The sequence below is a fragment of the Ovis aries genome, chromosome 6, assembly GCF_016772045.2.
Source record: "Ovis aries strain OAR_USU_Benz2616 breed Rambouillet chromosome 6, ARS-UI_Ramb_v3.0, whole genome shotgun sequence".
In the NCBI taxonomy this organism is placed as follows: domain Eukaryota; kingdom Metazoa; phylum Chordata; class Mammalia; order Artiodactyla; family Bovidae; genus Ovis; species Ovis aries.
Genome location: NC_056059.1, coordinates 96,638,409 through 96,654,868, shown reverse-complemented (window position 1 = coordinate 96,654,868; position 16,460 = coordinate 96,638,409). Strand labels below are relative to the sequence as shown.

Sequence of the window (16,460 nt, the reverse complement as noted above, 5' to 3'; positions counted from 1 at the left end):
GTATTCCTAGTATGAAGGAGTCAGTGATGCATAAGTAGGTAATGGAGTAGAGAAAGAATATTATTGGAACTTTCCTGACAAGCTTCTGAATCAAGCTATGAAATACTCCATACTTGAAAACTCTAGGCTATGAAAAGACATTCGGGAAAAAAACCAATCAAACCCTGCACTTAAGAAGCACTTTACTTATTTTAACATCTAGGGAAAAGAGGCATATTGGAACGTGTTCAAAAACTCATATTAGGGATCACACAGATGGTTGGTTCTAGTCCAAGCCTAGTCAAGTCTTTTTGTGAATAATGCTTTTCTGACATGTACCTTGGATTCTAATAATATGCATTATATGAAAACCTCTTCAGAGATTAATATTCAAAGTAAATAGCTTCTAACTTTTTTTTGGTGGGTGGGGGAGTTAATTTCATTGAAACCCAAATCGCTTTTAGGGAATTTAAAGGTAGTATGGAATAGGAAAGGAATCACATGTCCACTTTAAGCTTTTATAAAGCTGTTCTCAGTGGGAGACAGAAAAAAAAAACAAAAACCCACAACCCTCCAGACTGATTGTTGACAGATTCATGCCTTTGTCAATCACAATATACAACGTAAACTAATATCTGTTGAGAAGGGAACACCAACCATTTCATCCTTAAGTGTAAGTGACACCAGTCATGTTTCCATTTACAATTCATGGAGCCCATCCAGCCATTTATCAAGGACAGGCCATGGTGACACAGTGCCTGGCCTCGTGTCCCCAGAGCGCTCAGATATGAAGTCATTTTCAAGAGGACTGCTTGCCTGCCTCTCATGGGATTTTCTCAGTGTAACATAACCCAATCACAGATGTTACAAATTAATAATTCATCCTAATTTCTGAGTGTTTTTTTTTTTTTAAGCTGGAGAGGCCATGTATTTTTTTGCGAACCGAGGAAATCTGTTTTTAATATAATACTAATAGAGTAGATTCACCAGAGGGGAATTCCATGCTGACAGCAAATATTAAAATTTAGTGTCATTAAAAATAAATGGTAAATTAGACATATTTATAGCAGCCACAGGCAATAGCTGCAGAATATATAGGGGGCGAGGGAGGCGGGGCTCCAACCTAGTATTAATTAACACACAGTTCGAGTTTGAAAGTCTCATCATTTAAAACACCCTAGAAAGGCTTTATTATATATTTGCCTTTGCAGACAGCAGCACAGTTTATAAAGGGCTCTTTATTCATACCTGGCAAACAAATGTGTCTCTGTAATGTGTGAAAATTCTCAAATTCGAAAGTGATTAACAAGGGAGTCATGGGATCTATTTAGTGCTAAGAAAAGTACATAATTTACCAGCATAGCTTGGACTAATAACCCATCAGCAGGATCCTGACAGCAGCCAATCACTAATGCATTGGAATTATGACAGAGCCCCCGCTGAACTCCAGGGCCAGCTGTCCCACAAACTGGCTCCATAATCTTTGAGAAAAGCAGGCTGAATCTGGTGTACTATTTAGGAGTTGATTTGGATGGTTTCAAGTTTTTGTGTAGAGGGTGCAGGGGAGCATCGGAATTTCCCATCACGAACCAGTAGATCTGATGAGTTTGTTAAGACTTTGTCTGTTGAACTCCTGGACCAAATGGGCTGAATATGCGGTATTCCAAAAGCATTTCTTGTTTTAGCATAAATCATCCAGAGCATTCAGTTCTAGAGGCAGACATCGCCTTTAAACCTCTTTTTGTGTTCTAATGAGAAAAGGAGGGTAGAAAGAGTAGCGACATATTCACTGGTGTGTTTTAAGAGTTAACTGATGTACATCCTAAAATGTGTCACAGATTCTGAGCGCAGTGTAACTGTTAGTGATGATGAAAATAACAATGTGACTTCTGCACTTGGCAGTTGTGTAGTATAAAAGCCAGGAGAGGGAACAGTTTCTGTTTCCCCTGGTGGCAATCGATCCAGGAAGTGTGGGGTTTGAGTGTGCGGTGGATGGAAAAGTCACCTAACTTTTTGTTATGAAGGTTTGGTAATTTGACCCAGTGGCCCTGGCACTGCGACTCTGACATGCCTCTTTCATGACACGAGGTGTAGTAAGAGTTGGGTGGGGGTAGCGGGAATGTCCTTGTCCTTAATCAGATCATCAGTGGTGCTGCTTCAAAGGCAGATTCCCTCTAGAAATATGTTACTGATGAACCTATTTGCAGAGCAGGAATGAGGACACAGAAAGACAGAATAGACTTGTGGACAGACAGAGGAAGGAGAGGGTGGGACAAATTGAGAGAGGAGCATTGAAATATACATTACCATGTATAAAATACATAGCTAGTGGGAACCTGCTGTATTACAAAGAGACCTCAACTTGGTGCTCTGTGATGATCCAGAGGTGTGGGATTGGGAAGAAGGAGGTGAGAGGAAGGCTCAAGAGGGAGGGAATATATGTACACATGTAGCTGATTCACGCTCTTGTACAGCAGCAACTAACTCAACATTGTAAAGCAATTATCCTGCAATAAAAAAAGGCAGGTTCCCACATACTACCTCAACACTTACTGAATCAGAAACTCTGGGGTAAGGACTCAGATATCCACACTTTAGCCATACAATTTTTAGGCTTATTAAAGTTTAACATTATGAAAAGAATGCATGTATTTTGGGTTTGCCACAGTCTGCCTCTTCATTCACAAGATTTCCATTTTTTATCATTTTTGGAAAGTCTAATCTTCCTTTCTTATATTTCCTGCTAACACTTGCATCAGCCAGTGGGTTTTTTCTCAATTTAATGATTACACCCAGAACCATAAGAAAGTTGAGATAATTGTGGATTTTGCCAGTTTATGGGCTGCTCGGTGAGAAAGTTAACTAGTCCAAAGTCTGGAGGCTAAGTATCTGTCCACTGCATACGTCAGTTGTGGTGGGGATCAAGGTCTCCTCATCTATTAAATAAAGGCGTGGTAGGCCACATCTCTAAGGGCTTTCTCAGAGTTTCAGTTACAAAATTCCATACTATGGGTTCACCCAAATGGAGGAATTTCTGTTGGTTTTCACTTTATAGGCTCTGATAAGGCATCAGATACTAAATTATGCCTTCATGGTTGACACGGTTCACCTGATCCAGATATGTTTGATTTAAAATTTCTAAGATAAATAACTTGGACAAGTGAAAAACAGCTGGTAACAAAGCCAAATAACTGAATACAGTGTGTGTATTTTAATTTATCTATTTTAATTGGAGGATAATTACTTTACAATAGTGTGATGAGTTTTGCTATTCTGTTTACAGTTTTTTAAACAATCAACTTAGGTACGCGGTCACATGATGCAGGGTGTGTGTGTGGGTAAGTGTGTGTGTGTGTGATCATACCTCCGTGTATCATCAATGCGTATTTGTATTGAAGATTTCTAGCCACACACTGAAGAAGCTAAGGCAGTCATAGGCTTTCTTCTTTGTCTTTGCCTTCTATCAGCTTGGATTTTAATTCGTTTCGTATTTTCTATTTATAGACACTCGGGCTCTAGCATTTTGCTATCACAGAATGAGCATTTTCTTTACATGAAAAACTCTTTCATCTTTAACTGTTGCTGTTTATGGTTTTCTTCTGACCTCTGCCTCTCAGTTTGCCCTGGAATTGATTTCCTTTTTTTCCTGTCTTACCATAATACTAAATAACTACTCTCAGGGTTTTCAGACATCTTCTTTTAAAACATCTTTTTTAGACTGTGGGGCACAACTCATTAGTAGATCATCAAATCAATTTAGAGGAACAATTTTTAAAAATCAGAGTAGTAAGCATAGATATTGTTCAGATATGTTTGTTTTATACAAATATGTGTCCATGCTCACATGTGTATATGTGGGCATACATGTAAAATGTATTTAATTACTGTAGGCCAGAGTAAAAAATGTCCGAAAACCATTACTTCACAGGGTAGGGTCTATGGCTTCTTGCTCCTCTAAGGGACCCCTTTACAGTGTAACCGCAGGACAATAAACCACACTGTTTGCAGTTCTCTTTTTGGTCTTGGTGACCACCCTGGCTAGACTGGCTACACTCCCCAGTTGACAAACACTGGCCAGTCTGGCATCATAGCCAGTACTTACCACTATATATTTTTGGTCTGACCTACATCCCCAGCCTTTTCTGATCTATGAAGTTACTGTCAACACACTGGGAGGTATTATTTATCTTCCTCCCATGGTTTTGGGTGACAAAGACCCATCACTAGGAAAAATACTGTTAGGAATCTTGCCACCTAGGAAACAACAAAGCTCTTTCTCAGTGTTCCCTTTCCAGCTCCTCCCTCTTAGCTTATCTGACAGATAGAAATTAAAGCTGCACATGCACGCAGACCAGAGGCTATATAATAACTGAAGGAGCAGCCTATTAGCAATTCAGAAACTCTCCAGATTCCTTCAGTTCCTTGTGGGTAATAGGGGCTAGGATTGAGAAGGGAACAGGAGGGACTACGAGCAGACTGATTGAAACAGGAGTGTGTCACATGACACTCCTAAACGCAGCAGTTTCAGTAAAGAGAACTGAACCTTAGCTCTATCATGAAGACGCCTGGGCTGAGCTATCATGGTCCCTCAACCTTCCTGGATCACAGTCATCTCAACAGAAAAATCATGCTTGAATGGAGTGAACATTTGTGATAGAGCTAAAATAAGAAAGTTGAGTAAGCAGCCTGTGATGTAAAAAACTCAAAATATTATTTTCTAAGTAAAATAGAAGTTTGTTTCTTGCCCACATTAGCAGTCCAGGGAGAATGGTCCTGGGTGGCTCTACAGAATCCTTCCAGAACTTGAGCTGGTGGCTGTTCTGCCATCTTTAACACGGTCCCTCTCCCAAGATCTCTCTTGGCCATGCCATTGCCACTGGGGCACAAGTATGAAGGCACATGTCGGCAGCGGATCATGGGCTTGGCATAGAAATGGGATTTGCACTTCTGTTCAGAGTCTTACAGCTAGAAGTTAATCTCGTGGCCACAGCTAATAGCAGGGAGGCTGGGGAATGCAGTTTACCTGTGCAAAACATTGATGACCAACTCACAGCCTCTTTCACAGGAATTAACAGTCACCAACTTGACTGCCTCACACATTGTTAGGAGTGGTAGATCATACCATCTCAATTCGACAGAAATTGAGGTCAGATTTAAGTACCGGCTAAGCAAACCATTCTCATCCTCTTCCTTAACATAGCAATCGTTAATCATTTGCTATGTTTCAGGTGCTTTTAATTCATCAAAAATTATTGTCTTTAATTGACTACTGGTGGTAGGCAAAAATGGACTCCCTCCAAAGTAAGTGTCTAGACCCTAAATCCTGGAACATGAATGTGTTGTGTTACATGGCATAAGCAACTTTAAATATGTAATTAGGGTTTCTAGTGAAGTGAAGTGAAGTGAAGGTCACTCAGTTGTGTCTGACTCTTTGTGACCCCATGGACTGCAGCCTGCCAGGCTCCTCTGTCCATGGAATTCTCCAGGCAAGAATACTGGAGTGGGTTGCTATTTCCCTCTCCAGGGATCTTCTTGACCCAGGGATCGAACCCAAGTCTCCTGCATTGCAGGCAGACTCTTTACTGACTGAGGTACAAGGGGAGCCCCAATGAAAGTGAAAGTCGCTCAGTCCTGTCCGACCCTTTATGACCCCATGGACTATACAGTCCATGGAGTTCTCCAGGCCAGAATACTGGAGTGGGTAGCTTTTTCCCTTCTTCAGTGGATACCAACTCAGGAATTGAACTGGGGTCTCCCACCTTGCAGGCGGATTCTGTACCAACTGAGCTATCAGGGAAGCCCTGAGTACTGCCACGAATACTGGAGTGGGTTACCATGCCCTCCTCCAGGGGATCTTCCCAACCCAGGGACTAAACCTGCATCTCTTAATGGCTCTTGCACTGGCAGGCAGGTTTTTTACCACTAGCGCCACCTGGAAAGCCCACTTAAGGTTTAGGACCTTAAAATAGGGAGATTACCTTCGACTGTCTAGGTGGGTCAAATATTATTACATGAGCCCTTATGAGCAGAGAATTTTCTCTGGCTGGAGTCAGAGAGATGTAGCAGAAGTGGAAGTCAGAGAGATTCCAGGTGTATGAAAAACGCCGTGTGCAACTGTTGGTTCTGAAACATAGCAGGCTCCATGAAAGGACAGGAAAGAAGTCTCTGGGTGCTAAGAGGCAGCCCCCAGCTCACAGCCTACAGGGAAATGAAACCATGTTCTACAGCCTCCATGAACTACATTCTGCCGACAAGATGATTAAACTTGAGAGCAAGTTTTTTCCTAGCCTCCAGAAAGGAACACAGCCCTAGTGACACACGTTGAGTTCAGTTTTGAGAGACCTAAAACACAGAGGTTGAGCCACACCATACCTCGACTCTCTGACCCACAGAAACTGAGATAATAAATGGAGGCTGTTCCAAGCCACTAAGTATGCGTGGTTACTTTCTTACAGATGCAATAGAAAAATAATGAACTTATATTCTCTCAGTCTTTGAAAGTAAATGTTATTTGAATTTTATGAATTGATGAAAGTGAAATTCAAAGCAGAATTGAGATTTGAATCTATATTTCTATGGCTTGAAAGTACTTTTTCCCCGAAGATACTGTGCTTCCTACTACAAGACATTGAAATGTCTTGCAAAACGTACACTGGGCTATGTAAATAAAAGGCATGTTTATTAGTATCAGGAGTAATACTTATTCTATAAGCGTAAATCTGTTTTAAGTGAAAATAACCAAAAAAGGTACTGAAATATAGCAGACACAAAAGTAGTGTTGTTTGGATTTTATTTTCAACTCTAAAAGAAAAATAAGGGAGCTATTATGTTGTTCTTTATGCCTTTTACAAAAATTAAATAAGCCCATTTTTGCTTGTATAAGTTAAGATATCCATCTTAGTTCTATGACTCTGAGGCAATATCAAATTAAAGGAAAGTAGGGATGGACAGTTTAATGCATCTTGTATTTTCTAAGAGACTGAATTACTCTTTTGGTCTGACAGGTGGATGAATTACTTTTCCCTGCCAAAATATTCTCTGATTATACACACTTATATGAGGGAAACAAATAAATAAGTGATAATTAGAGATTTCGCGAGTTTAAACTTTGTTGAAGAACAGAATTTACATGTAAAAAATTCTACTGTCAACCTTTCATGATATAAATCTTTGGAGAGAATCCATATGAAAGAGCTCCTTTCATATAGATTGTGTATACTGTTCCCAACCATTGTTCTGCAAGGAATAAGAATTGAGACTGATATTCCGCCATACCCACTGGGGATAGTATTTTCAATTTATAAGATAATGTTTGCCCTTTTTCTAAACTCTAGACCCAGTTTTAGATTGTTGCAACTCCCTAAACAGTTTAGATTTAGATTATTTGGGTGAAGCTCACGTGCGTATTTCTGATAATTACCTTGCTCTCATTTCTCTTCATGTCTTCCGTGTCCATGACTGACAGTATTCCAGGTGACTATTTTGTGTGTGTATGTGAAAGATAAACATACATTCAGGTACACAAGCAAAAGTCGTCTTACTTTTCCACGGCTTTTGACTACAATATTTAAGAAGATCACAGTTACAGTAAGCAAAAAATAGCAGAAATGGGTGTGGAATGTTCATTTCAAAAACACAAGTTCTGTCTCATTTATGTTCATCTGTATATCTCTGCTGCATCTAACCTTTTCCTTTTCTTTCATCCCAATAGGAATACTATGACAAAGGAGATTACATTATTAGAGAGGGCGAGGAAGGAAGTACGTTCTTCATTTTAGCAAAAGGAAAGGTAAATATTAATGAAAGCTTGCTTAAAGTAAATCTAAAGAAGCATTTCAAATGTTTGCCATAAAAGCAGCAGTGTTGTGCATTGCAGCCTAAGTCATCTGCCTACGTTGAGCAGGTAACGGAGCTTCTGCTCAGGAGACACCTGGGGAAGTGAGGGTTGGAGGAGGGGGAAGGGAAGGCGGTCTGAGCACTGGATTTGGGGCCACAGGAGACTTATCATGGGTTCCTGCTGCAATAGTAATTTCTTAGTGACCTTAGTCAGGTCACTTGACTTTCTTCAGACCTCATTTCATTGTATGTAAAATGACTGGATTATTTCTAAAGGTCCCTTCTAGCTACGATTGTGTGATTCTCAGCCCAAGGGTTCTAGATCAAGGGCTGTAATATTTTCCCGTCCCACAGGTAGACAAACAACAGGTAGAAAATGAACTAGATAACTGACGGAACAAGCAGGCATCGTGCAGTAGAACAATATGATTGAGAACTTGAATTCATACACAGGAGCTCAAGTTGGTTTAGATGCTGATGAAACATTTGCACTAATATATGCAACATATTTACACTAATATATGCAATATATTCCTTTACCTAGATATTGAGTGGATAACATGTTGCCAGTTGTTCTTAGGTTGACTCTTTGCAGTGTTCCTCAGAGACAAAAAGCATTGGTGAAATACTGAAGAAAAGGATAAAATTTTAAGCATCTATGTCTCTGACACTCTTCCTTCCCTGGAAGAGTTTATCATCAGAGCGTTAGACACTGCCCTTTGTAAACTGCTTTGTGGTTGAACTTTGGACGGAGACCCCAGAAATGGAAAAAAATTGACAAAATAGTTTGAGAAGCTTTTGAACACTCTGCACCACTTTTCATCATTTCTCCCCAACCGGGACCTCATGGTTTGAAAGAATTCTGGTTAATAAACAAATTGCGTTTATCGTTTACACTTTTTGAAATGAATAAATGTTCATCAGAACTTCAAACCAGCACAAAGCAACACTTCTTAGCATGTTGGACTGGAATAATTCTAGCCGCGAAAAGGAATATTGACGTTTTTGTCTGACTCTGGCTTCCTGGACTGTGGATCACACTGAGACTCTCAGGAAAGTTGTGGACTTTCCTCCATATACTCATTTTTCTTTCAATTTTAGAGGGTACACAGAAATCAACAAGTTAATCAGAAACATGAGATTCAGAATTCCTGATATTCAGTCTCATTCTTGATTGATTTGTCAACCCTGTTTGGTTTTTTGAAAAAATAAATTTCCCATAATGCCATTATTACTTTCCTTGAGCATCCCTAGGAAGAAATAACTGGATTCATGTAAAATACTTTGAGCATTGAGATTTGAATGAAAGCTTCCTCTTACAAAAGGTGGTGTCATTTGATCGTGTTGAATCACAGGATTTTTCAGTCCACCCAGATGAAATGACTATAGTTAGATGATTGTAACTGCTGCAAGAATAAAGCAAAGACTTATCTTTTTTCCATGTTGAGTCACGTTTATATAGATCAGGAGAGTCTGGTTGAATGGGTATGTGTTCAGATTCTCCTTTTTTTTTTTTTTTTTCTTCTCTCTCTCTTTTCTTATATTGCCTGACATCATTTAGGTAAAAGTCACCCAAAGTACTGAAGGCCATGATCAACCGCAGCTAATAAAAACATTGCAGAAAGGAGAATATTTTGGAGAAAAAGCTCTTATCAGGTGAGTTCATGAATTTGTATATGACACTTCAATAATTCTTTGGTTGTTTTACATGTGTACTTCTTACCCACGTAGAGTTGTCAAACAGAGCTACCAATTATTCAGGAAATAAATGGCAATTTTACTGACTTCTTAAAATTTCATTGTTAAGCAGGAAATAAGTGTACTAATTTTCCAGAGGAATAAATTCATGAAGTCTTCTAAGTTTGCTAGTGAAAATAAAATTGGTGTTCTATTAGAATTTTTAGTTTAAAAGAGAGAAAGAAATTGAAAATTTTTATTTTCCTGTAAGAATGTGTTTTTATAATTCCTGTTTTACCCTTTAAAAATGATCAAATAATGACTTCCCGTATTTTTGTGATTTTAAATCATTATGTCAAAAGTAATATTTTCTTAAGGATTTTTATAGGCTCATTTTGCAAGTTTTAAAAACAGCTCAAAATAGTGTATTTGACATTTCTACCTGAACCTTTGGCCTTTTGAGATATGAGTTTATTTACTGTTGACCTAACTTATGGAAAAACATTTGTAAAGATTAATCAAATGTCTCAGGAGGCATTATGTGTTTCCTGGAATTCAGAAAACAACCTCAAGTCTAAAAAAATTTTTTCTTAAATAAGATAACTTTATAACAGATCAGGTTAGAATTTTGAGCAACACACTTTTTTTAAATTACATGTTTTTAAATGAATGCTTGAAATTAGTTAAGAAAACTTAAAATTTATGTTATTACTAAATACTTTTTATTTCATCTTTATACTTATAAAAATGAGTAGCATTTCTGCTCATATTTCTTCCTTTTTAATTTTTGTCTGTGAAGCCTACAAGTTCTGCTGATTGACATGTTAGGATTACATTAAGTACAGAGCAATGAAAAAATCTTCATAAATTACCTGAAAACAAATTTGGTTCTTTAAAAATCATAAAGCTGTTAGTTTTTAAAGAAAATTAAACTACTTAAAAACTTAGTAAGCTAAGTTATGGTTATTTTGTAAACAATTTAAAAATTGAATGTAAAGACAAGTTGAATTTTTGTTTTCCGTTTTCTAGCTGGTAATGAACTTGTTTCAATAACAGGGAAATAATCCTTTTCTTGTTTGCTTTTTTATGACAGAATATGAATACACTCATGTAATACACTCATGTAATATCATTATTTTAGACTTCAATGTGTTTGTTCTTAACATTAGCACATAACTTTTCTCATACCCCCAAGCAAAATTACTAAAGTCTAAATTACTAAAAGTGCAGAGAACTTTATAAATACACCATAGACTCAAAATAACTCTTTGAAAGGAAAAATGCTGTCTGGTTATGCTGGATCTGAAATAATTTATGCTCTCTGTTGCAGCCAGCCAATTATAGTATTTTCCCATGAGAAACATGGGAATTTATATTTAATAAAGGCACTCTGCTCCCCAAAGCATTTAAAACGTAAAGCTAGAATCAATGAGAAGGAGAGTTGGATACATATATTTTTTTCATTTTTGTGTATTTTTATGCTGTCACTCTTTAGGGCCACTGACTGATTCAGTATTCCTTATATTCTGTGTATTTTGATGATTTGATGTTAAATAGCCCCAGGAGTTCCTTCAGCATTTTATGTGCAAAAATAGATCTATGACACTTACGCGGTTATTATGAAAGAAACGTGTGTATTTGTAAACATCTAATACTTATAAATTTTTGTAGAGGATATTCCTAGTCAAAATCATGACACTGACAAGTGAGAAGGATGCCATGCCTATTTTTTTGTTTTTTTGAACTTACAAATCAAATAATTGACCTATATCCAGGATCATTATCTATATAGATATCTACATACATATCTGTATAGATATCACATACAAGTCGAGAATAAACTACCCAGCTCCCAACTCAAAAGCACATTAAGCTGAAATGTTTTCACCAATGTTTTCTAGCTAGGACCCTGTAAACTTGGGAGGGGCTCTGGGTTATGTCTGAAGGTCTCTGAAAGCTAGTGATGTGGATAGGGGACTTCTCTGGAATGAGATATAGGCTGTCAAAGTTTTCCCTGTCCTGTCACTAATGGAAGATGAGGGAACATGCCAGTTTTGGTGAAGTTGTTAAAAGCAGTCTTAATATGCTTGCTGCTATAGGCTACCTTAAATGCAGTAACTTTCAGAGCACTGGGTATCATATGGATGTACCTTTCCTCGGAGTCTCTAGTTTGTGACTAATAGAGGAAAAAAAATAGTATAAATAAAGGTACCTACAGAAATACTTCCCCCGATGCTTGACCCTTGGTGTTCATTGGGTAATTAAATTTACCATCATTAGATCATATGCCATAACTCATTGTATTTAAGGGAACAACTGATATATTGTGCACCCCTGAGAAAGAAAGACAGTGCTATTAATTACACTATGAGTCACTGTCAGTTGTAAGACATGTTTTGATTTCAGGGATTTTCATGGAAACGGTACATCTTAGACTATAAAATGAAAGGTTTTAATATTTCTTTAATTCACTGGGTGATATGGCACTTTCTTTGGGTTTTCTTCTTGTTTGGTTCATTATGAGTTACTCACTCAAGGTTTTTCTTATAAATTTCTTTGGTCAGTTCATTTCAATTTTGGCTGCTTGTTAATCAGCAGTTCCTGTTTGATCAGAGGAGAGCTATTTTAGTAGCGCTGGCACGGAACACAGAATGAAATTCCATCCACGGTTGCGCTCACTGACTCCTTGACGTTCCCAGTGCATTTATCTTATTCTCCTCTGGATTCCTCGTGCACATCATATTTTTAGGACACATTTCAAATCCTTTTTTTGGGGGTGGGGGGAAGGGGTGGAGTGTAAATTATGATGTTACAGAAACATCATCTTTGGAAGGTTTAAGTGATGGTGTTTCATATCAGTCGCAGATTCCCTAATAAAAATAGATGTCTAATTTCTCACTAGAAAATTGACTTTTCCTGTTTTTGTCTGCAGTGAAGATGTCAGATCAGCTAACATCATCGCCGAAGAAAATGATGTCGCATGCCTGGTTATAGATCGAGAGTGAGTATACTGATGTTGTTAGAGAATGCCGGCAATTGCCACCTTTGAAGACTCGGCCTTCTGTTACTCCAAGGGCCCATCTGTCTTCCCATTCATCACCATTTGGAAATGCTGGCCAATCCTCAGCTGCGAGGGCATTGTATTAAAATTCATGGGAAGGAACCAGGCCTTCTGATCTGAATCTGTCTGTGGCAGCGGCAGATGCTGACGGGCTAAATATTTTGTGAGCAGAGTTTGTACATAAATATCAGCAATAGACTGATTTAAATTCTGCATCTTCCAGAGAAACAAGCTTGTTAGGACTCATGGATTTTTCCACACACCACACACTGAAGAGTTTCATAATTTATTTGTAAAATGCTCTAAGCAGTCAAAAATTTAACAAAACCTATCTCTCTCAAAATATAAAATGCTTATTAGCTAGATGTATTTCCAGAGAAGTTTTAATTGAACATTTGTAGTAATTTGGAAGAGATGTGTGTCAACGTTAATCTCTAAGTATCTGAGGTTATTTTTTAGAACATCTCAGTTTGTGTCCTTAACTCACTTCGGATCATATTTGAATCTGACTCCTTCAGTCTGTCATTAATCAGTTGAATATTTGTTGACTATCTAGATATGAAAAAGGAAATTCAAGTATACCAGAGCTAGGCCATGTGTAGTCAAAGAAACAGGGCATACTGTTAGGAAATGCTGATATGAAATAGTATAATGACAAGTGTCACAGGAGTATGTAATTGATTGCTAATTAAATAAAATCTTTATTGAACATAACATCATAGAGATTTAGAGCTGGAAAGAACTTTGGATTATTTTATAAAATCTTTTTATTATGAAAAGCTTCAAACATTAAGAAATAGGATGATATTGTGTCATGCAAGTACAGCAATTATCATTTAAAACCTTATTTGTACCACTTTGCCATCTCCCTTCTATCTTCTCCATACTATTTGCAAGCAAATCAGAAGCATAAAATTATTTCATCTATGAATTTTAGTAGCATCTCTAAAAGCTAAGTGTTATTCATAATAAATGACCACAATAACATAACATGCCCCCAAAATTAACAATTTTAATTTATTTAATTATATTTCAATTGAGGTATAATTGACATATAACATTATACTAGTTTCAGGGGTACAACATAATCATCCAATATATGTATATATTGCAAAATGATCACTGCAGTAAGTCTAGTTAACATCCATCTTTACACATAGAATAGCAATTCTTAGTATCACTGTGAGTTTCTTTAATCTTTCCCTTACGGATAAGAAAAGTGAGTTCAGGTCAAGAACTTCCCCAACAGTGTCATCTGAAATGGAGCAAAGGCTCCTGCCCAGGTCTTCTACTTCCTTTTAACAGTCTTTCCACCATGCCATTAGGTTCCCACAGCATGTGATCAGAAAGAGAAGCAGTCACAGTGTAGTGACGTGGGAAAAGTTTTACTTTATTTTTTAAGTGTGGAATTGGGGCTTAAAATTCTAGGCAAAGAGGAAATGTAGAAGTCTTTCCAGGCGAAGTAAAACTTAAAAAATAAAAAGGCATGGAGTTTGAAAGTTCAAGTATGTTCAGATGAAGGTAATCTTTGCTGGCAGCTCTCAAATATATTGATATGGTATTGCATTGTTTTCTGTATGAGTTCCTTAAAAATACGTACGTGCGCTAAAGAGCTTTAGCTGTGTGTATGTGGTAAGATCTTATGAATTGCTCTGGATGAAAAATGTATTGTAATCACTTAACCAAATGTTTGTGCAATATCTTGTGTATTCATAATCCATATAAGGGATTGAATGGTTTTTATAGATTTTATAAATTATTTGGAAACTTATACTTTTCAAATGCATAATTTACATATGCATAGTTGAGATTCTTATAACATACAAGGTACTGACGTGTTAGACACAATGAGACATTAAAAGTTACATGAATTTATTCTGTGTGTGAAAGAAACTGGACGTCAGGTATGACTGAGTTGACCTACATCCTGAATTTCCTGGGACAGTTCTGGTTATTCTAATATTTTGGCCATCCCATTCACTCTGAAAAGCATTCATTTGGGATGATAAATTGTATGATCGTTGTAGTTATCACTCATAAGGCTAGATTAAGATCCCATGATAATTTTCCCATAGTGCCCTCACACCATGGTTCCCACTTGATGTGATAGCTTTGTTTAGCATCTGTCTTCCCACACTTCAGCTCCTTCACGAGAACAGAAGCATTTACTTTGTTCGCTGCTGTTGCTGTGCCAGCATTTGACAGAGTCCTTGGCATACAGGAAATGATCCAGATGTTGTCTGAATAAAGGGCACCATCCTTGCAATGCAATGTAGTGGCTGAAAGCCTATGGCTCTTTATTTCTTCTTTTCTAATTCATCTCTTTTAAAAATACATATTTGAAAGTTACAACTGGAATGTTGTAGCTGTTTAAACTTGGCTTCAGTTTGCAGAGATTTTCTAGAGAACTCTGACACCAATGTCACTTATGGTTAAAAAATAAAATTTGTTTACAACAATACTTCAGTTAGTTTCATAGCAAGGTAATGGTGACATATACAAGAAGTTTTTACTTGAAAATTTCAACCCTTGGAAGTTTGAAATAATATTGTTTTGTTTCTCACTTCTCCAGTCAGCAAAGGACAGTTCACAGAGCAGCGTAGAGAAGAGAGTAGATTTGAATGGGGAATGAAAAATATCCAGGTTTCCATAGTGGTCCAGTGACTTAGAGTTCACTTTCTATTACTGGAGGTATGAGTTCAATCCCTGGCTGGGGAACTAAGAGCCCCTGTGCCTCACGGCCACAAATCCAAAACATAAAACAGAAACAGTATTGAAACAAATTCATTAAAAACTTTAAAAATGGCCTGCATCAAAAAATCTAAAAAAAAAAAAAGATATACTTAATAATGTAAGTATAGGTTGGTGATCAGTTAAATGTGGATAGAGGTCTTCAGGGCTAGGCAGTCAGTATGTGGCATTGGTACATTAATAAGAAGGTTTATTAGTTTTAGGTATAGTTTGAGGTAATTTTCATTCCTTTCATTTTGTTAAGTCCAAGAGCTTAAGATTTACTGGGGTGCGTAAAGCATGGTTTTTAGAAGGACACTGCTTTTTGTGGGGAAGAGCACCACCCTGGCAATGATGAGTCAAGGTAGAGTGGATGGAGTGCAGGATGCACTGGAAGGATAATCCAGAGGATAAATTTGTTAGGTGAGGAAGGGGCTTATTTTTTTCTCATGGGCAGTTCCCTATGTAAGAATTCCCAGAGATGGGGAACTGGGGACAGGGTGATTAGATGGGACCAGTAACAAGCCTGTGATCCCTGAGGGGAGGGAAGTCAAGGGAAAGATGTTGGCTGAGCCTTGGAGAACCATTAAGGTGAAATATTCGGACTTAATCATTTAGGAATGTAAAATAAGTAGTATTATCTAGGGCCAAAGAAGAGGTAAATTTTATTTTTGATTTTAAAAATAAATAGCTTAATTTGATTAAGAAAATTATAAAAATCTGTAATGCATGTAACCTGTTGATGCAGTAATCAAATCATGTAACCTATTTCCTTTCCACTCTCATTTTTAGAAAGTATTTTTAAAATGCTTATTAATTCATAAGCTCATGATACACTGTTTTTGTTTACAGTAACAAGTCAATCATTGTTTTGAGGGTTTTTTGTTTGTTTTTAACTTTTCATTTTGTATTGGGGTATAGCCTATTAACAATGTTATGATAGTTTCAGATAGACAGCTAAGGGACTCAGCCATATATATATATACATGTATCCATTCTCCCCCAAACTTACCTCCCAGTAAACAAATCATGTAGCCTATTTCCTTTCCACAATCTTCTCAAAAACAAAGAACAATATTGATAAACCTGAACTATAAGGCAGAAAATTACAGAAATGTTGTCTCTTCTCACTGATAGCCTCTTTGCTTTCAGAAATTCATGGAATCAATTATGTATC

At 37.3% G+C, this 16,460-nt stretch overlaps 1 protein-coding gene across 7 annotated transcripts in view; it reads left to right on the top strand.

Annotated features, from left to right (window-relative positions):
* Positions 1–16,460, top strand: part of PRKG2 (protein kinase cGMP-dependent 2) — a 128,518-nt gene that overhangs the window by 55,735 nt on the left and 56,323 nt on the right. For all 7 annotated transcript variants that reach the window (XM_042251548.2, XM_060417653.1, XM_060417654.1 and 4 more), the window contains 3 exons: positions 7,691–7,768; positions 9,377–9,471; positions 12,425–12,493. In XM_042251548.2, coding sequence (XP_042107482.1) covers positions 7,691–7,768; positions 9,377–9,471; positions 12,425–12,493 — 242 coding nt within the window. The remainder of the gene's footprint in view (positions 1–7,690; positions 7,769–9,376; positions 9,472–12,424; positions 12,494–16,460) is intronic.